The 21,005-nt window shown below is 37.8% G+C and overlaps 2 protein-coding genes and 3 pseudogenes across 3 annotated transcripts in view; all 5 read right to left on the reverse strand.

The window, feature by feature from the left end:
* LOC148736417 (allatostatin-A receptor-like) overlaps positions 1-15,597 on the reverse strand; it is a 44,249-nt gene extending 28,652 nt beyond the window's left edge. The window contains exon 1 of the mRNA XM_088753582.1: positions 15,532-15,597. The gene's annotated coding sequence lies outside the window, so the exon portion shown is untranslated. The remainder of the gene's footprint in view (positions 1-15,531) is intronic.
* LOC148736420 (uncharacterized) lies at positions 254-2,637 on the reverse strand (annotated as a pseudogene). The gene is made up of 2 exons (XR_015998818.1): positions 2,500-2,637; positions 254-1,589 (listed from the first exon to the last, which is right to left on the reverse strand). The product of XR_015998818.1 is annotated as an uncharacterized LOC148736420 (transcript).
* Positions 4,132-5,824, reverse strand: LOC148736421 (uncharacterized; annotated as a pseudogene).
* LOC111319028 (substance-K receptor) lies at positions 8,353-15,660 on the reverse strand. Its single transcript, XM_088753587.1, has 3 exons — positions 15,532-15,660; positions 10,393-10,450; positions 8,353-9,772 (listed from the first exon to the last, which is right to left on the reverse strand). Exon 3 carries the CDS (start codon positions 9,716-9,718, stop codon positions 8,885-8,887), a length of 834 nt encoding a protein of 277 aa, XP_088609713.1. The 5' UTR covers positions 9,719-9,772; positions 10,393-10,450; positions 15,532-15,660; the 3' UTR covers positions 8,353-8,884.
* A 1,777-nt stretch (positions 15,661-17,437) lies between these two features.
* On the reverse strand, positions 17,438-19,538 carry LOC111346207 (adenosine receptor A3-like; annotated as a pseudogene).
* Positions 19,539-21,005: the final 1,467 nt, after the last annotated feature.

Here is a 21,005-nt window from a genome sequence, read left to right on the forward strand (position 1 = left end):
CATAAATTGTAAATGGTCTTTAAGGTCACCTTATACCATAGTTGTTTGGTAAACTGATGCTCGCTGAACCCGAGCAATTAACTAAACTTTAAATGTTTATGAGCTGTCGGTTTCTTCCAAAAGGATAAAAGTAAACTCTACATGACGATGGTGGAATAATTCCCACTTTGGCTTCCTATAATGGAACTTTGAGAATTTGAAAACTTGCATTGAGAATTTGGCCATACATGAGAAGAAGGTTAACGTCGCCATCGGAAGTAAAATGAAAAAGGCGTTTTATTATCACATTTCTCATGCATTTCTACCTCATAGCTTAACAGATATAATTCCTGTCAGTACGAAAACGTCAGAAGAATAGATTTTAATGCCGCTGATCTTCAACTTAAGCATCACTAAGAAAAATAAGAGTAATCAGCAAATCAACAGTGGTTTAGCGTAGTCTGTACTTGACAACGACACTTGTCATCACAGGTAGTCAAACGATTTCAAGTATAATTTGAATAACTAAACTCGAGCTTTTTTCAAGCAGTCTTCAGGAAATCAGTTTAACAGTGGTTTAGTGTGGTCTGTACTCTTATCGACAACGATATTCGTCATCTCAGTCGTCAAAATGTAGTGGACTCACGAGGCACAGCCTCTGAATTAGACTTCGCGAAGAGGAAAAACTTGAATCTGTCTTTGTCGTCGACGTCGTGATTTAAATAAGGCAATAACAGCTCTCCTAAAGCCGGGTATTCTAATCAGCTATAAGATAGGATTGACAAGAGAGTTGGTGTGAAAAAAGAGAATGAAAGAGGATTCTAAGTGGAAATATGTAAATCCAGGTAACGACGTAACATAATTAGTGGAATAACTGAAAAAGATGTTTACAATATAAGGAAGCCACAAGGATAGTGAGAGAATTGTAACGATAAACAAAGTCACTGTAAGTTTTCCCTCTCTACTGGCAGCATCACGGTGCAAGACCTGCGGTCCAAAATAAACCTTGAAAAAAATCAGAGCATACGAAAACAAAATTATAAGCAGGCAAAATGCGTTGAATGAGTTCCAGAAATAAAAGAAACCTGACCATTTTCCAAAATTTATAAGAGCCACATTAACAGATGAGAAGGACCCGCCTAAAATCCAAACAAAAGTGATTATAATTTTGTAAATCCATAACTTCAAAACACGATGTTTGAACGGCCAAAGTGTTGCATGCAGCCTCTCTAAGGAAATGACAGTGATATTTGTCAAGGAACTAATAAGAAAGGTATAATAAACGGCTAATCGTATAAGTGACATATAGTACGGCCAAGAAGACCTCCAACTGTTACAAAACCATCCATAAAAATAAAACTCGTTAATTGTGCAGAATCCTCCTACTAGCATATCTGCAACGGCCAAATTGATTAGCAAGTAAGCACTACGGTTGCGAAAATTACGATGCTTTCTAAAAACGATAATAGTGATAAAATTAAGAGTTACTTTGGCAATCGCCACTGCTAGTGTAACAGTTAGCCAGATTATGCAATCAGTTTTTGGGAGCATCTATAGAACTGATTCCTTTTCTTTTCCGCCTTTCGTGGTAAAATGAATAACTCGTCTATCTGTTGAGAAAAGTTGAATAATTTAATAAGAGCGTACAAAAGTCGTATTTTAGGGGAATTAAAATTCCTCTATTATGTGTTTGAAATTTTAGTTTACAGGCAAATCCTGACAGGTCTTGCAACTTTTTTACTTCTTTCATAGCTCATATTCCTACTAATATATCATCATCATCATCAGTCTGCTTCGTGCTCTGTTGCGCATAAGACCTTGATACTACTCTTCCATCGGTCCCAGTCTCTTGCAATAATCCTCGCTTCTTCCCACGACTTCCAACCTTCCTCACTTCTTTCCTTTTCAATCGATCGCCTCCAAGTTATTTTGGGCGTGGCCACCTTTCTCTTACCGTCTGGCGACCATGTGAGGGCTATTACTACTAATATCTTTATATATATATGTATATATATTTTTAGTTTATGTAGCTTGTTCGGGTGATGACGAATAAAGGTGTAGTGAACATGACAACGAAAACGAAATTTAAAGAGTTAAGTTATGTGGTCACTTAGCTAAGCATGGTCATTTTTGTGAAAGAGACCCCATGGTAGTGCGTTTTATTGCAAATTTTTATTTATTTTTATTTTTATGCTTTTATTCAGCCTTAGGCAAAAAACGAAAAGCTTTTATCACAAATTATCTGCTAGCAATAGAGGGGTAAAAGTAAGCTTTAGACCGATAGATAGCTATTATTTATGAACATCATTATGTTCCTGATGAAATTCATATTTCGTTGCAAAGATGAACACATGTCGAGGCCTAGGAGTAAAAAGGAACCGTATGAATTGTCAGGATTGAATTAAGGGCGCCTATAAGTGTCACCGGCCAGACGAAATCTGACGTTTATTTATGCGTTCGTTCAAGAAATATACCTGCCAACTTTGTTTTGAAACTGAGTTAGCCTTTTATCATACTTACCCCTATGGAGTAGCCTGCAGGTTTCTTAACGGATAGAAGAGCAGAAGACGGTCTGTAGCAAGATGAAATAAAATCTCCAATAATTCGTGGTTTCAATTTCTGAATGATTATGTCACGAGAAGGGACTTTACATACCAAGTTTATGAATCAAGTTGATGTAAAAGACGTGCGTCCGGCAATAGTCGCCATCAAAGCAAACCGCCAATTCTTTATGCTGAAAGCATTATAAGGGTTTTAAAAGGTTCTTCAGATTTTAAACTTCTCGTGCAGATGTTTTATCATTGGTAAAAATAGAAATCAATTATCTTCTTAAATGTGATTTACACCAAGCAGCTTGGGGTCTCTAAAAAATTTTCTGCTTTAGTGATAATGGATTTGTTCCAAATCAGAGAATACTATTGTTCTCTGCTATCGATGGTTAAAAACGCTGATATTTTAAAATTCTGCCTCCGTGGAAATTAACTTTTTAATAATTGATGCAGAATCGAGAATAAAGAATCCGACAGTTTTAAACATGGAAAAAAAAAAAAAAAAAAAAAAAAAAGTCGTTAAGGACGTTTTTATTCATTCGTTTCCGAACTACCTCAGCTCGACTCAAAAACATTGCCAAAACAAATTGTAGTTATCTCTGATTTTTTGTTGGTTTGTTTTTTGTTTTTGCTTTTGTGTTTCATTCTCTAGAATCGAAATAATGCACATCAAATTCGAATTCCGTATGGGAGACTGTTTACAAATAAATATTAAAATTGATTCATCCCGAGAGCTTAGACCGGTAGTCACCCTTGCTGAACTCTATTTTTTCCTTGACATTTTTTTTTTAATTTTTTTCCTAAGAGCCGCGTGGTTGATTTCTCAGGAAAAAAAAAAATTATAAATGAATAAATATATTGGTAAGTAAAGAACACGAGATAGTGAAAGCATGAAAAGGAAGTCTTTTAATTCGGGCTTTGAGAAATTTGAATTTCACTCAGGTTATCTATGGATAGTCTCCAACAAAAGAGTATATTTGCGAGACGTCTGTGGACAGGTAATGATGGTAGAGTGTTACCGGAACTTCCAGGGACATTTGGATGGAACACTTACTGCCTCAGATCCCATGCTCCTTTCAGTGTTGGTCTGCAAGATGGCATGGGCGCATTGCAATTAACAAAATTGGAAGGGATTATGAACATTATAGACGTCGCTCACTGAATTGTCCCAACTAATTATGTCTGGGAGTGTGGATTGTTGCGGAAAGTGATATTTTAACAACAACATGATGGCTTAGTTTCTCAACTGAGTTCAAGACAGCTGATAATTTGGTTAAGGCAGTCAACAGAAAATATCTAAACTGGTGGAAAGTATCAGCAACGAGATTACTAATTACGGCATGATGATCAATTTTAGTCAGGCTGTAGAATTTCTGTAGATAAGCAGTAAAATTTTATTGATGAATTAAAACAGAGCTAATCAGGTTAAAATCAACGTATCATTATTTTCGTTACATGTCATGGACAGGAAAAACTCGAACTTGTCCCCTTCGGTGACGGCGTAGTTTAAGTAAAGCAATAAAAGCTCTTCTGAAACCTGGTATTTTAATAACATATAAAATAGGATTAACGAGAGAATTTGTGTGAAATAAAACCCTGAAAAGGTAAGCTAAGCGGGAATATACTACGCTTGGCTTCGAAATAATATAATCAGTGGAAGGAAAGAAAAAAGGGCAACAACATAAGGTAGCCACAAAATTAAAGAAGGAAATGTCGCCATGAAAAATGTCGTGTTGAGTAGTCTTTCTCTACGAACAGCGTTTTGATTTAAGACCTACCATCCGTAATTAACTTTTAGAAAAATTGAAGCATAAGAAACAAAGATTACCAGCAGGCAAATTGCATTGAATGAATTCCAAATATAAAAGTAGATTAAAAGTCTTCCGTAATGCAAAAATATGATATAGGAAAACGAGATTAGTCCCACTAAGATCCAAATGAAAGTAATGGTTAACTTGTAGATCCATAGTTTTGCAATGCGACGTCTGAACGGCAAAAATGTTGCGTGCAGTCGTTCCAGAGAAAGGACGGTCATTGTAGATAAGGAACTGAGAAAAAAAATATAGAATGGAGAATCGCAGGTAAGAAAACCAGCCAGGTTTACTTTTTTCCCAAATTTTACAAAACCGTCCATAGGAATAGAATACGTCAACGGTACCAAATCTTCCGACCAAAGTATCAGTAACGGCTAAATTGATAAGTAAGTAGGCACTACGGTTGGGATGATGGCGATGTTTTTTAAGGACAATAACAGTAATGGCGTTGAGAGTTACTGTGGCGAACGAAGCCACTAAAGCCAATGCGAGCCAGGTTATACACTCGGGTTTGGAGAACGTCTCCTTCTCCAACGAGTTCTGTACGGAAGATAGAATAAGAAAAGTACGAAATTGTGGGTCTAGGGTCGTTTGGCTCTGTATTGTGATAGCAGACAAAGAACTAATAAATCTCCATAACTGGAATAAAGATAAGATCTTAATCGTAGTATTTACCAGTTTCTTTGTTTATCTATACATTTATTACCCCTTTTTCTTTTACTTATCTGAGTTTTACCCGATTTATTAATTTATTAATGTATCCATTTTCTTTTACTCTTTTATTTCGATATTGGTTTGTGTAATGATAAGTTATTTGTTCTTTACATAGATTATTATATTTCATGTTTCAGATGCAGCAGCAACACAAAAGGTATCGTAGACATAGCGACATAGAGAAATAATATTTATGATGAGTATCATACGCTTTTAATAAAATACCTGTCATATTCAACAATTATTCGCCGAAGGCGAGGTGAATATCGTCCAATAAGTGTAAGGAATTCGAAAGATAGCCATATGTTGTTGTTTACCTAATCATTCTAAGCAACATATGGCAATCTGCGGTCTTTCCTTACACTTAGGTTGTACGGAAAGTCGTAAAACTCTTGAACAAAAGCTCATCTTTCAAACCGCCAGTCTAAATCTCACAGGTATTAACAAACGCTTTTCATTCCACTAATTTATTCGTGTTTTTCTCGTTGCCATGTTCCCACCAATCACGTAGCTCCATTTTCTGCCTTTAAAAGCACACACAACCCACAATTCTTCTATTCGCTCCAAGGAAGGGCTAACGCTCGAAACGTCAGCTTTTATAGTCGTAACGGTGGCCAATTTACCATTTCAACTTTGTTCATATATTGAAATTATTTCGTTACCCCCACCGACGCAGCCCCAAACAGTTTTTTTTGGAAACTATCAGCCTTTACACATTAGCTACCACTGGCAAAGTATTCAAGTAATTTATATTACTGAAAACGCCATAGCGTTTTCAAAAAGTTCCGTAAAAGAAGAGATTTCACTTCTTGACATAAGTCAAATTCATTTTCTTCCTCCAATTGAAGGTAGTCTCTTGCAGTCTTCTTCAAAGATATTTTATCTGTAGTGAGTTTAGCTTGTATTGGTCATCGGAAAAATTGCTAGGGAAAAGCGCAAACGTCGGCGACCTTTGATTAGCTCTGGCCGGATTTAATGAGCATTCTCCAAAATATATTTAAAAGGGCTAATTATGCTTCCGACGAAAGTTAAGGAAAAGTTTTCCAAAGGAACTATTTTGGACTTTCTATGCCGCCATCTTATTCTATTCAGTAAAATATCCATGCGGGGATGTTTTAAAAATTTGATCGTCCAGGAAGTCGAAAATTTAGTCTGAAGAGCCGTCAGGCGTAATTTTGGCGACTTATTGCTCAGTATTTTGGCTTGCGGCTAAAAATTACGGCTACCAGTTTTGATTACAACTTGTTATGGAGAGTGCCCGTATTTTCTTGAAAGCTGTGAGTTGCGGAATTACTAATATATAGATTTAGCCAGGCCTAAAAGCGGAGCTCCCAATAAGTGAAAATTTTGCAATAAAATTTCTTTACATATATTAAACGATTTTTAGCCAAAAATTCATTCTGTATAGATTAAACCCATTGACACTTACGTGTAACAAGTGCCTGTGAAATTAAAAGTCAAAATTTTGGAGAAACCAAGAAAGCAAAGACAATGCGCAGTAAATTTTTAAAAATCATCTTTTCCAAAAAAACAAGCTTCAGCGAAAGAAGACTAATTAAAGAACTTATTTCCGACGAAAAAAGCGATAGGTGCATGTTACGTTTTAACTCAAAAATCAAGATGAAAGATAAAAGTCGCTAAATATTTTCGCATGTGTGCAAATAAGCATGTGGATCATATTTCAAAATGGAATATGCGAATTTGTCCGTGAGTGAAGAGATCTCAAGCTCCATGGAATCTATCAATAGGAAGCAAGACTAAAATGGTCAAGAAATGGTTCGGGACCACAGATTTATTCAAAACAGTTTTTTATTTGCTGTTCTAAGCGAAAAACGTACGAATTTCTTACGTGTACAAAGCGCACGCGGTAAAATTCATCATGCTTAGACACAGGCAGCCCAAGCTCACCACCAGAAAAGCGGACGTGACTCTTACCGTGTTGCGCAACGTTTTATATTTATAAAGGTTTGTATGGGATGTTATCGGTTTGCCTTAAAAGAGAGAAAAAAAATGTCTTGTTCTGAAATAAAATGGACTTATCTTATTGCCTTGTTGTTTTCTTTGTTGATTCCTAGCGTCTCAGGCCATTTTGAAGCCGTTTTCAACTTGAACACCAACATAGCGCTAACTCGCCGAAAACGCTTCAAAATGGCCTGAGACGCTAGGAATCAACAAAGAAAACAACAAGGAAATATGGTAAGTCAATTTTATTTCAAAACAAGACATTTCTTTTCTCTCTTTTAAGGCAAACCGATAACACCCCTTACAAACCTTTATAAATATAAAATGTTGCGCAACACGGTAAGAGTCACGTCCGCTTTCTAGTAGTGAGCTTGGGCTGCCTGTGGCTTAGATCGTTGTTTACTTGCCTTCAAGGACAGAAATCTTCTATAAAAAGTACTTTTTGAGCACATTTTTACTTGAACATAATATTTACCGGGTCATCAAATCGGCAAATTGTCGCTACGCCCTGCTTGAAGTCCGAAAGTTCGGTTTTCACTTTACGTCCATAATTCTCATCGCCTCAGAGAATCGTAGTGTCGTTGACTCGAGAGCTTATTCTGTCACCTTTAAGACCTAGATATCCATTCTTTTCCAAGCACAGTATTCTATAGCATTGTTACTTTACATTCTGAGTTCCACAAGGTCTAACTCGATCGCAAATGAACAAAAAATCCGACCTGAAAATTTTGAGGGTCGCCCGCGCGGACGCCATATTTTCAAGTTTGATCATATAGTACTTTCGTTATGGCAGACATGACAGAGGGCACATACGTAAGTACATACGTACGTACGTTCGGTCAGTCACCTGACAACCAAACGACAAGACAACGACGCAAGAGTTACACTTTTCAAATTTCAATTTATAACCAACAAACCTCTCAACCATTTTGGCCGCCTAGGGGTGACTAACATCTAATTTCATCATTTATAATATTACCCCTGAATCAAACATTGAGGTCACGAACTTAAATGGAATGATCACCAACTATAGAGGCTCTTGATTGTTCGACAAATTCTCCTTGTCAGCTCCTAATGAAGTGTGTAGAAAACTGTATGGAGAAATGATGTTAGGGTATAAATACGGCCAAGAGGCATTTCATTTTACGATTTTTTCCTCTGTCTGTTGGTTGGGCAACTTTTTTTTCTGTAAATGTTAAAGATAGTATTAATGGCGGTGTCAGTAAAAAAAATATTAAAATGATATGATGATGTTAATAAAGATAAAAGATAAAATCATGTAAGCCTCCTTGGACCAATTAGAGTTTGAAATGATGAATGAGACGCGCGCTTACTAAATATAGAGAAAATGTTTATTGATTTACACTTATTTATGTATGTGTAATATAACAAAACAAGAACATCTTTCAACGAAATTGAGTCTATAATTACACAAACAATATAAGTACAAAAACTCTGGCGTATAGAATAACCTTGTATACTTCAATTCTATCCTAATCATATTGTAACTGATATCAATACTCTATAACCAAGTTCATATGTGTGTTACTGAAGGTAAAGATTTATTTCTGGCGAAAAATGCTTTAAATCTATTAACGCCCATTTAATCATTGTGCGTGGTTCTGTTCAGAAAACGGCCGGTAGACTAAATTCTAAAAAACTTAAGGAAATGTAACCAGCTGTTCCACAAAATAATTAAATTAAGACACTTTTTTCCCTGAGGCTCAGGAATAAAAAGAAAACTCAGAATAGGCAAGGGGTAAATAAATAAGTATGAAAAAGAGTTAAAAGGATGCTCCTTCCTTCTTCCCTTTCGATGCAAAATCAGGCCCAATCAATGATTTATTCATGAATTACCAAGCCATATCATAGGCCATTAGTAGGATAAACTTTACCCTGTCTTTGCTGTTGACAACGTGTTCTACAAAGGGCAATGAAAGCTCTCCTATACCCCGGTATTTTAAGAAGGTATAACAGAGGATTTATGAGAGAGTTGGTATGAAATAGAAAAACGAAAAAGTAAAACAAGCGAACAGGTAAGACTATAACATGTTTATAGGCGACAAACGAGGTAACAACATAGGGAAGCCACAAGGCCAGAGAAAGAAATGTTACAGTGAACAGGGTCACAGTCAGTTTTTTGTCTCTGGAAGCAGAGCTATGGTGCAAACCGTGTGAAGCGTTACGAACTTTAAAAAAAATTGAGACGTAAGAAATACAGATCACCGACAAACAGAATGCATTAAGAAAATTCCATGAATAAAATGAATAAGAAAAAGAAGCGACCGCGGCACTAATCCAAGAAACAGCAATCATTGCTTTGTAAATCCACTTTTTCATAACGCGATGTCTGAATGGCCAAAATGTTGCATGCAACCGCTCCAGAGAAATGACAGTCATATTTGTTAAGGAACAACCCAGAAAAAGGAGGACGAAAGCTGACCTTAGGTGATTAAATCTGTATGAATCAAAGTTCCAAATATCACATATCTGTCCGTAGAGATAGGACAGATCAAATAAACAAAAACCTCCCACTAACATATCAGCAACAGCCAGATTTATGATCAGGTAGGCGCTGCGGTTGCGAGGATTTCGATGTTTTATGAAAACAAAAACTGTGATGGCATTGAGAGCTGCTGTGGAAACCGAAACGATCAAAAGTATTGTAATCCAGGCTATACACTCAGATTTGGGAAACATCTTCACTAACGTCCCTCTTTTCAAGTTCTGCCAATCTGCTAATCACGATTGGATCTGTCAAGAAATTTTGAATAAGCAAACTACATCAATATGAATCTTGCGTTGTTTTGAATGACCACAGTTTATGCTTATCCAGGTAGAGGACTAACATTTAATTTGTACATTCATCTTATACCACTTTGTTATTTATTTGATAAGTTATCATTCATTATCGAATTAATTTTTTTCATTTACTCTCGATCTGTTACTGCACCAGATGCAGTAAAGGACAAATCACTAGACCGCGGCATTCTGGCAGGACCTTACGATTCATTTGGCCGCAATTCATTTAGTCTCAAGTCTCAATTTTACTTGAATTGAAACATAATTTATTTACGATCACAGAAATGATAATGATGATGATAATAGGAATGAAAATTATTGGATGAGGTTAAGCGCGATATCACGAATTATTGATGCCTATGTCTGAGTTATCTGATTTTAAAGCATGTAACCTAACAATTGTGATAGAGTATTTCAAGCATTTTAGAACTGGATTAGGTTATCTGAGGTGATTCTAAGTTGACCATACAGTCGATTTATTTTAAACGTACGTCCTGCCCATATTGATGCGTTATTCGTAGGATTTGACCAGCACCTAACAAAGTATTGAAATTAAGCAATGTTTTACTCACAAGGCGGTTGTCAACGAATGAAGAAGACCTTCAAATCCTCGTAAAATTTCGAAGCTCACTGCGGAGAGAAAGCATACAAAAGGTCGAGAAAATTATCTTAAAATTATAAAGCATTAATTTTCATCGCGCCAGAAGAAAAAAGCCGAGGTGAGTTTTTTTTATAACTGAAGTAACTGACAATATCTAATTTAAAGATTTGGTTAGAGAGTTGATCTTACCTAAATGGAGATGTCAAAACACTTTTGACAATTTATCCTGAAGCAACGGGGAATATAGTTTCAAGCAATTTAAAGCCAATCCTTCGAGGATTTCAATTGAGTATTAATGGTCGGAGGCTGAGTCAATATGAAGCAATTTGTTAGAAAAAACACACGCAAATTTCCATCTGCAAAGTAATCATTCAATTCATAGTTCTAAAGCGTTATTACAATTTTTTAAAAAGCTCTGTATCAATGCAGGTTCTTTATTCTTTGTGAAAAGCATAATTAACTCTCTTCATTCATTTGGAATTGATATTTCTTGCACCTCACCCGTCTAGAAGGTTATCATTTCAAAGGGAAGAGTGCAAAGAATTATCTCTGATCACCTTTAGGTTAAATCAATAAATAGAAATAGATTCATATTGGTCATAGTAATCACATTCATATGCCGGTTTATGATTTTTCTCCATTATTTCAACTTAAAACACTGCGGAGAATGTTTTGAAAAAGTAGTATCTTTCCCCAGATGTCGACCCAAAAGGACTCTGTCAACTTTATACCCAAAAATAAACCATAATGCGTCTAAAGTTTGCGTGTGAGCACTCAAGAATGACAAGTTCAAAATCATTTTAAGAGTCCACTTAAGTTCAGAATGAGGTCTTTAATTGGATTCGAGCACTGTAGGATAAAGAAAGCTTGCGGAAGGTATAAGAACAATGGAATTAGTTTGCTTAAAGAAAACATAAGGTTTATGAGCAAAAAGTAATTTTATTTTTCCATTGAGAGCTATGTTTCAATGCAATGACAACGACATTGAAATATTCTTTTTGTAAGCCATTTGGTAACGAACTAACTTCTTAGGCAACGTCTATTTTCTGCTTAACTTTTGTAATTTTGTTTGTTTGGGATTTTTTGTAATTTGGAACTAAGAAAAAATTTTATAAAAAAATTATAATAATTGTAAAAATCATAATAATGATGCTATACCCCCAGCAAAATCTCTAGAAGCGCATAGCAGTCTCAGGCATAACATTTGCACTTGGAGCTTCCTCGCTATCAGAGTCTGATATGATGCACGATCCTCGCAGTAGATAGCGCTATTTAAGCAATAGCGAAAATCAGACCTGAAGAAAAAAAAAATCAGGCCTGTACGGGATTCGAACCACTGACCTCTGCGATACTAGTGCAGCGCTCTACCAATTGAGCTAACAAGCCAACTGGGAGCAGGCCGTTAAGTTGATTCTTAATAAACCCGTGAAAGTGATAAATGAGATACAATGAAATATACGAAGTTCATATATTTTGTAGTGCGGTATTAGATACATATGATGCACGATCCTCGCAGTAGATAGCGCTATTTAAGCAATAGCGAAAATCAGACCTGAAAAAAAAAAAAAAAATCCGGCCTGTACGGGATTCGAACCATTGACTCTGCGATACTAGTGCAGCGCTCTTTCTTCTTCTTCTTTTTTTTTTTTTTTTCAGGTCTGATTTTCGCTATTGCTTAAATAGCGCTATCTACTGCGAGGATCGTGCATCATATGTATCTAATACCGCAGTACAAAATATATGAACTTCATAAATTTCAATGTATCTCAGAGTCTGATATGTTGTCTTTGCATGAATAAATTTTGAAGGAACCAGGGAATGTTTGAGATATATTATGTAATGCCTGTTTTGAACACGGTTTTTTTAGGGCTGAGAAGATTTTGTGAAACTCGTAAATAGAAGGTTTGCCGTTTTACAAGCAACATCGCTGATAATGGATTTCGAGGAATTTCACCTTTACTCAAACTAAAACACTTTTCATACGTGAAAACTCTTCGGGAGTGAGAGTAAAAGAAATCAGCTTTTTCCTGATAAAAGGTCAGTTCTTCTAACTGTAAAAGCAGCAGCAAAGTAAGAAAGAGAGGTCGTTAACTGACTTCGAATAGCAAAGTAAGAGAGGAAGAGTAATTAGTGATTAAAGGCGTCTAGTTTTAGGGAGAAACGAGTAAAGTTCCAGTTATTAGAATAGCCATAATGCGAGCACATCCAAGACTGCTTCCAAGGCAGGTGAAAAACCATAAAGCTACAAATTGAAAACGGTGCAATTAAGTAATATCTTTGCAGCGGCTAAAATAAGAAACGGGGGTATTGATTGCTCAAATTACTTAATATCCCATTCTTGTTTTGGAGAAAAATTCTTACCTTTGTTTGATCAAGTAAAATGAGTTCTAGCTTGTATTTACTTTTCTACCTTGAATTCGCTTTCTTCGCAAATAAAGTGGGGCAGCGAGCCTAATTACAGATCAAGTTTTAAGCTTTAGCGAATACATTAGAGTAAAACGAAGTGAAAATTGTACAGATGAAATAAACAACTTTTAAAAATCGAGTTTCCAGATGGAAACTCGATTTTTAAGAAGTGAAAATTGTTTCATTTTATTTACGTATCTGGCGATTTGAGGCCTTGAACTACAGGGTCGCCTGTTTAAAGATATCAGCAAGGTACCGCAAATGTTTAAAGGAAAAGGTGAAAATTTGCAATTTCTATTTTTTTTTTTTTTTTCATTTACTTTATCCTTTTTATTCTTTTAGCTTGAGTGGATGCAACGTAATTTTTATAAGCGAGTGTCAGGTAGTTGAATGGTAATTTTTCTTTGGATCAAAACTATATGTATCTCATGGCTCATTATCTCGTAACGATTTTGATCAAAAGAAACCTGTAATTGCCCTATCCTGAGTACAGGCGATTAGATTTCTATACTCCATAAAATTTGAATTCCCTGAGGAAAGTGGCAGGTCCGTCAATGCGGTGAATACACTGGTACTTACGTATGGTGTTACTTATGTAAGTTGTTATGATCGCGGACTGAGCGAATTGAGACTTCGATTTCCCGGTTCGTCGTTTGGTACTCAGCCACCTGATGTTCAAACAGCTTCTTGTAAATACCTGGTCAGGTGAAGCTTATATGACGAAGAAATCCTTACCGCCTCCCAAGAACAGCTTACTTTTAAACTTATATACCGTTCTAATATTGACGGTCCACGTCAACATTTTTATTTCTTTGTCATTTTTTTCTTTCTCAGACATGAAGAGAAACAGATTTACAAATATTTTGCCTTTTGGTATTTTCTGGCGAAGCTTGATGGTCAAGGACTTGGTCTACAGTGGTGAGAATGTGTGCTGCAAAAAGCTTACCAATTTAGAAGCTTGCAAAGAAACTGCAATAGCATTTGCCGACTTCACCAAGATAAAATCAGCAAAAAATTGCTCCAATGTGACTGAATCCCGTCCATGTCAAAGCAATTCAAGTACAACAGTCCAAAAACTTAACCGAAAAGCAAAGCCCAATGAAATTGCAACAAAAGTCCAGGGAAAAGAACCCATAAAAAGAAGAATTCGCATCGGGGCGTTCGTTCGGGCGCTATCTACTGCGAGGATCGTGCATTATACGTATCTTAGACCGCAGTTCAAAATATATGAACTTCATATATTTCATTGTATCTCATTTATCACTTTCACGGGTTTATTACGAATCAACTCAACGGCCTGCTCCCAGTTGGCTTGTTAGCTCAATCGGTAGAGCGCTGCACTAGTATCGCAGAGGTCAGTGGTTCGAATCCCGTACAGGCCTGATTTTTTTTCAGGTCTGATTTTCGCTATTGCATAAATAGCGCTCTCTACTGCGAGGATCGTGCATTATACGTATCTAATACCGCAGTTCAAAATATATGAACTTCATATATTCATTGAATCTGACAGTTGTCGATATTTATTACGATGACTAGCATCTTTTTGATCACGTTTATCATCATTACTGTAATTTAGAATTGGTCCGCATAAAGTTGGAAAAATTTGTTTCCACTTTACTTAGACCGACACATCAGATATTGGCGCTAATTTATTCCGCATGGTTCTTATACTAATTCGTTTTATCGGCCTGCTGGGAATGATGTTGATTTGCATAAGTCATACTACTAAAGCTGGCAACAGATTGGGCTTCCTTCAAGTCTGCGTCACTAAGTTTCCATATTTGAAAGTTGTCTATTTCTTGTTTTTGTTTTGTTCTCCTTGCCTTTTACTTTTCACAAATTGTATAAAAGAGTTTCCCTTGTTTTCACCAACTGAAAGTTACCGATGAAATTGAAAATGAAAGAAAAAAGAGGCTGTCCATGCTTGCTTTCCAGTAGATGCACATCTCTGTTAGTGTATGTAGGCGTAGAAAAATATTTTCTTACAAAAGTTTACAAAGCCTAATAACAAAAGAAGCGTATCAAACGGTTTTAACTCAAAACTGTTGTCATTTTTGCCTTCGATCACGGCATCATACAAGCAAGTGTCGAAAATTGACATTCTATATCTAAAACTTTTCCATCAAAGATATCAACTGTAGCCGCTGGTTAACTCCGCTTCTTTTCAGCAGTTTTCCTTTTAAATATCAATTTATTCCGGTCACGAGAGATGTTGATTTTCATATATTACATCTTTAAAGACGGCAATAGATTATAGGCTTCCTTCAATCTAATGCCGGCCGAGAAAGGTTTTGGGTGATTTTCAAAACTCGAACGTAAAAATGTCCTAAGGATTTTCTGTCGCGAACAAAACAAAAATATGTAGTAAGATCAGTAGATAGTCCGTGCATGCTCTCCGGCTAAATTTTGTTAATGCTAAATTCTCGTATGAAAAAGTGTATTCTGAAAATATTTTTACAAAGACAGACAAAAAAGAATGCACCATCGAATTTACATCAAAATAGTTGCAAAAGATGTCTTATGGTCCTAGTATTAGAAACTAAATTGTCGAAATATTGTATTCATCACCGAAACACTACCTTGTTTTCAAATTTAGGTTAAATACATAAAACACTGAAAAAGGATGGTGTTCCTCGTCAATTATCAAAATAATTTTAAGCCTTAGAGAAATTTGTTGGTAAATAATATTGAAAGCTTACCTTACCTTATGCAACGTTCTTACATGGATCCTCGGGTTCTTGATAACACTCTCTTCTTCCAGCGATAACACTCTCAGTCGAATAAAGGTATTTGCATTGCAAAGCTATATTGCCATGTTGTAAGCTGTGCAAGCTGTTCAATAAAGAACAAATAAATCGTAAGCTGAATAATAAATAGTACTCATATGTCTAAAATATCGACGCCTTCTTTTTTTATTCTTTATCTCTTAACCAATTACACGCGACATGAGAAAAGCCTGGCGCAATAAGTCTGAATCACGCGACGCTAAAGGATGACTGTTGCCTGTGGCTAGGACGCCGAATGGAAAGAATTCCTGTCTTTAGCACACCCTCCGATCGGTTAGGCAATTGCATCGTTAAACATTTGTTTAAGTTATTCAATTTGGGGAAAGGTAGGTTACACTGAGGTGATTTCCTGGAGGCCAGGTTTGAAAAGCGATTGAGCTGGCGGAAAAGATAAGATATTTGCATGATTCTGTCCCCTGCTTTTAGGAAGCAGATTCATTCCAGTTTTTCTCTTACCATTACTGGCAAAAGCTGCATTGAAATTAGAAATGTGTCGTCTTTTCGTGATTTTCTTTGTGATACGTAGCAAAGTCCCGCTCTAGGATCGTAAGAACACACAACTTTAGGTGTTTTGTGCGATAAATTTGGTAATGACATTCGTTCACTGCATACGAAATACTAAATCCACTTCTCTAATGCACTTTTGGAAACTTGACAAACTTTGTAAAAAAAAACCTAGATAAGGAAAGTATAGGAAATAACATGAAAAATTAAAATAGAAGAATAACTAACAAGCGACTTAAGGTGATTGGAGACGCCATATGACTTACATGAAGTCACCGAACCTCTCAACTTTCCGAAAACCCGATTTCTAGTCGTAGTACATTCGGTCCCAAGCTCCTGTTCTCCTTTCCCCGTTCCCAGTTCTCTATTTTCTGTTTCGTATTGTCAGTTCCCCGTTTTCTTTTCAGTGTTCCTTTTCATCGTTCCCCGTTCTATTCTCTAAGATAAAGGGAAAGAAAGCGAGACAAACAGATGGGAAAAACTCGCCATCTTCTCGTGGGCTTCGGACTTCGTTGCTGGACGGTTGTTGTTTTATTAAACTCGCAAGCTTGACATTCGTATCCACTCGCGGGAGAAAATGGAGCCCATTTCATATTTATTCATCGAATTTTATTCATTTATTTACTTATTAATTCATTTATAATACTCATCTACCTATTTCCTATCTTTTTTACTTCATTTTGTACCATTGTTTTATCGTTAGATGATGTGTACTGTATCAGTCTTAATCAAGAAATAACCAATTTAGGTAATCACTACCTTTTCCTGATTTTGTGTATATCCAAAAGATAAATAGCGGGTTCCTAGCTCACCCAGCAGTCCTGACGTTCTAAACTCCTTAAACCGGCTAAAAGACTGACATCTTATTTCTCCTGACAGTATCACCCTGAATGAAATATTAAGGTCACGAAAACAAAAGGAAATGATCATCAACTTAACAACAAACAAGCTTACGAGGAACTCAACTTAAGAACCCTTGATTCAGTAAATGGCTTGAATTCGGGGGTAACATGTGAAAGTGTAGTGTGATCGTCCGGGTGAGTGTAGTCCTAAAATTGCTGTGAAAAAACAGCGTTTCTGAAGCCAATGGGAATATAGCGATATAAAGTGAGTTCGAAGGGGACCGGTCATAAACGGTCAATTTTCTATGGTCTTCACTTTAAACTCTGTTGTTGACCAATGATCCCCCTCCATTCCCCCTGAAAACCATACAATTCCCGAAAGAGAACTTCCCCTCCCCCTCCCCCATGTGAAAAATAATGACTGATCGCTAACACAGTCATGATTAATTCAAGTTCCACCCTTTTCTTTTTTCCTCTTTTTCTTTTTTTTTTTCTTTTCTTTTTTTTTTTTTAAGGGGAGAAGGAGGGAAGGGATTTAGAGCAGAGATTGGAGAGTTTAGAGCAAACTCCCTATTGAAACTTGTCTTCACAGAACGAGCGCAGATAAATATCCAGACCAGTGCTAATGTTCAAATATGGGGGTTAATCTCACGGAGGGTAATCATTTGAACACGTCTTTGCGGCTGAGGTCGATGGCGACACAACATCATCAAAGCTAGAAATCACCAAAATCTGGCATTCTCATAATATATAGTATCGGATTAAAAAGAGAGTTTGTAAAGACCTGGAAAATTGTACCGTAATGTAAACGGAAAAAAGCTATTTCAGACAGCGAACTTAAAATGTCAGTGGCAAAATACAGAAAAGTGGTTATAGCATAAGGCAGCCACAGTAGGAGAGAGAGAAAAAATCGCGATAAACAATGTCATGGCCAGTTTCCTTTCCCTATTGGCCGCACCATGATGTCGAGGCTGATTTCTAAAGCGAACTTTAACACAAATAGAAATGTGAGATACACAGATGACAAGAAGACAAATTGAAATGAATGAACTCCAGGAAAAGAAACGATAAGCTGGTTTAACTGTATATTGGTGTATTATTGTTAATGCACACGAAAAAAGCAGTGCTGTCGGCGACTATGAGAATCCAGTAGACCGACTTTGTGGCAATATGATGTCTGAAGGGCAAAATATTTCCCACAAATATGATGTCTGAAGGGCAAAAACGTTGCAATCAGACGCTCCACAGAAATTGTAGTCATGTTTTTTTTAACGAACAAAGGGAGAATCCCTGGAGAAGAGCCTGAAGTATGTACCAAAACGCTTTGTTGTACCTCCAAAAATCACATATCTCTCCAAAGTTATAGAAGAGTTCGCATGCAGAAATTCCCCCAGATAACATATCTGCAACAGCAAGATTTATCACCAATTACATGGCCCGTTTACGAAGACTACAGTCCTTTAAAAAGGCAGCCACTGTTAAGGCATTCAGTGTCACTATGGTGACAGATTCAGTCAGGCCCACCACCATCCAGGTTATACATCCCGATGAACAAACCATACGAGAGCCCCTTTTCTGTCCAAAATAGTTGAGAGGTATTAGGGCATTTCCCACAAACATTTGATAAGGGTCTGATAACAGCTAACAAGCATTCCTAATGCTGCGGATATTATAATGAGTTAGCCCTTCGAAACCTTTGAGGCAACAAAATTTGGTCAGGGTCGTACATCCCTCCTTCGGCACGTTATAGTAAATATTATCTAGGTCCATTTAGAAAAACCCCTCTCCGTCATGAGGACGACATCTGTTTCCGTATCAGTCGTACCGAGCAATTCGTAAGTTTTTACAACTCGTTCGTTTCAATAGCTGCTTAGGACAGCAATAAAACTTGTTAAGGTTGTTCCAAGGAGATTTTGAACACCTCTCACGAGTCACGAATCAGTGAATATTGAGCCTGTAACTCACCGTTCGCCTAGGCTCCTTTAATGCAATAGAAAACTAAATATCTAATCACAAAGTTCAGTCGCCATTTCCTCGCCCAAATTAAACGGATTACTTTTCAGCAGAAAGTTATAGTTCATAAGTCCCATTTCTTTTTTGTTTTATCGAATTCCTGCTTGGAAAACGCCTTTCCTTGCTCATTTTCATTTTATAGGTACGGTCGCTCAATGGGTCAAGACCCTTTGCCGGTTCAATCCTAAAGTTCCCCGCGGTAAATTTTAAGACCAAATATCACAAACGGGCTCGCGCAATTTTGTTAGTCTTTGAAAAAAAATTACACATGCCAATTTATCAAATATTTATCAAATTGTACTCAAAATCATTTGACAAGTTCATTGAGCCTGAGGCGAATATATAATTTTTTTAGTATAGTTGCTCATGTGCTTTCAATTCTGAAGCAAATTCTGTAAATAAAGAAAGCATTGCGCACATTTTGGAAGAATGGGGGTCCGCCGCTCCTTAACAAAATTCACGTTCTCCTCGTCTGTTGCTGGGAGCAGGGCAAGCTGCCACAAGATCTTCGTGATGCTACTATCATAACCCTGTACAGGAACAAGGGTGTAAATTCTGACTGCTCCAACACCCGGGGCGTCACACTACTTCCCGTCACTTTCCAGGATGCTGCTTAACAGGCTTGTACCAACCATTGCCGAAGAAAACATGCCCGAGAGCCAGTGTGGCTTCAGAGCCAACAGAGGCACGATAGACATGGTTTTCGTCCTCCGCCAACTTCAGGAAAAGTGCCGTGAACAAAACAAAGGATTCTATGTCATTTTGTTGACCCTACAAAAGCCTTTAACAGCGTGAGAAGGTCTGGTCTATGGCTTATTCTCGAACTTCTTGGCTGTCCCCGCCAAATTTCTACCTATGGTTATCCAGCTGCATGAGAACCAACGCGGCCAGATCAGACTCAACGGCGACCTTTCCGAACCCTTCCCTACCTCCAACGGCGTGAAGCAGGGCTGCGTCCTGGCACCGACGCTCTTCAGCATTTTCTTCAGCATGATGCTCAAGCAAGCTACTGTGGACTTGGATGTTCACGAAGGGGTGTACATCAGGTACCGTCTGGATGGTAGTCTCTTCAATCTACGGCGACTCCATGCTCACACAAAGACCCAGGAGAGGCTGATACGAGATCTCTTCGCGGACGACGATGCACGCCCTTGTTGCCCACACTGAGCGAGCCCGTCAGCGCATTACGTCATGCTTTGCAGATAGCTCGCGGCTGTTTGGCTTCGAGGTCAGCCTCAAGAAGACAGAAGTTCTTCACCACAGCCTGCCCCTCAAGTAGAATACCCCTCCCTACATCAGCATAGGCGACACAGAACTGAAATAAACCCATTAGTTCACCTACTTGGGTTACACCATCTCATCCGACGCCAAGATGGACAAGGAAATAGACAACAGACTGGCAAGGGCTAAAAGCTCCTTCAACAGACTATACAAACGAGTGTGAAACAACAACAACCTGACAAGCAAAACAAAGATCCGCGTCTAAAGGGCTGTTGTTCTCACCACCCTTCTCTACGTCTCTGAGTCATGGGTCACTTACCGCAGCCACATCCGCCTCCTCGAGCCCTTCCACCAGCGCTGCCTGCACACCATCCTTAACATCCACTGGTGTGATTTCGACACCAATGTCGAAGTCCTGGAGCAGGCCAAGATTTCCAGCATTGAAGCCACGATCTTGAAGCACCAGCTCCGATGGGCTGGTCATGTTTCCCGAATGGCAGACCACCACCGACCTAAGATTGTCATGTACGGTGAACTCAACCGGACATCGTGAGAGAGGGGCTCCAAAGAAGAGGTTCAAGAACAGCCTAAAGAAGTCACTCAGCACCTGCAACATCGACCACAAGGAGTGGTCTGACCTGGCTACCGAACATGGTACCTGTCGCCACACAATCAACCAAACCACTTCCCAATTTGAGGAGGATAGACGTAAGGTACTTAAAGACGAGCGACAGAGGAGAAAGGCCCGCGCGGCCTCCACCATCACTCCGGACATCATGGCTTTCTCTGCAGATACTGCCCGCGGATCTGCC

The sequence above is a fragment of the Stylophora pistillata genome, chromosome 3 (genome assembly GCF_964205215.1).
Source record: "Stylophora pistillata chromosome 3, jaStyPist1.2, whole genome shotgun sequence".
NCBI classification, from domain to species: domain Eukaryota; kingdom Metazoa; phylum Cnidaria; class Anthozoa; order Scleractinia; family Pocilloporidae; genus Stylophora; species Stylophora pistillata.

Bases quoted from the DNA above. Each gene is read 5' to 3' on its own strand.
- LOC111319028 (XM_088753587.1), bottom strand. From the start codon at position 9,718: ATGTTTCCCAAATCTGAGTGTATAGCCTGGATTACAATACTTTTGATC.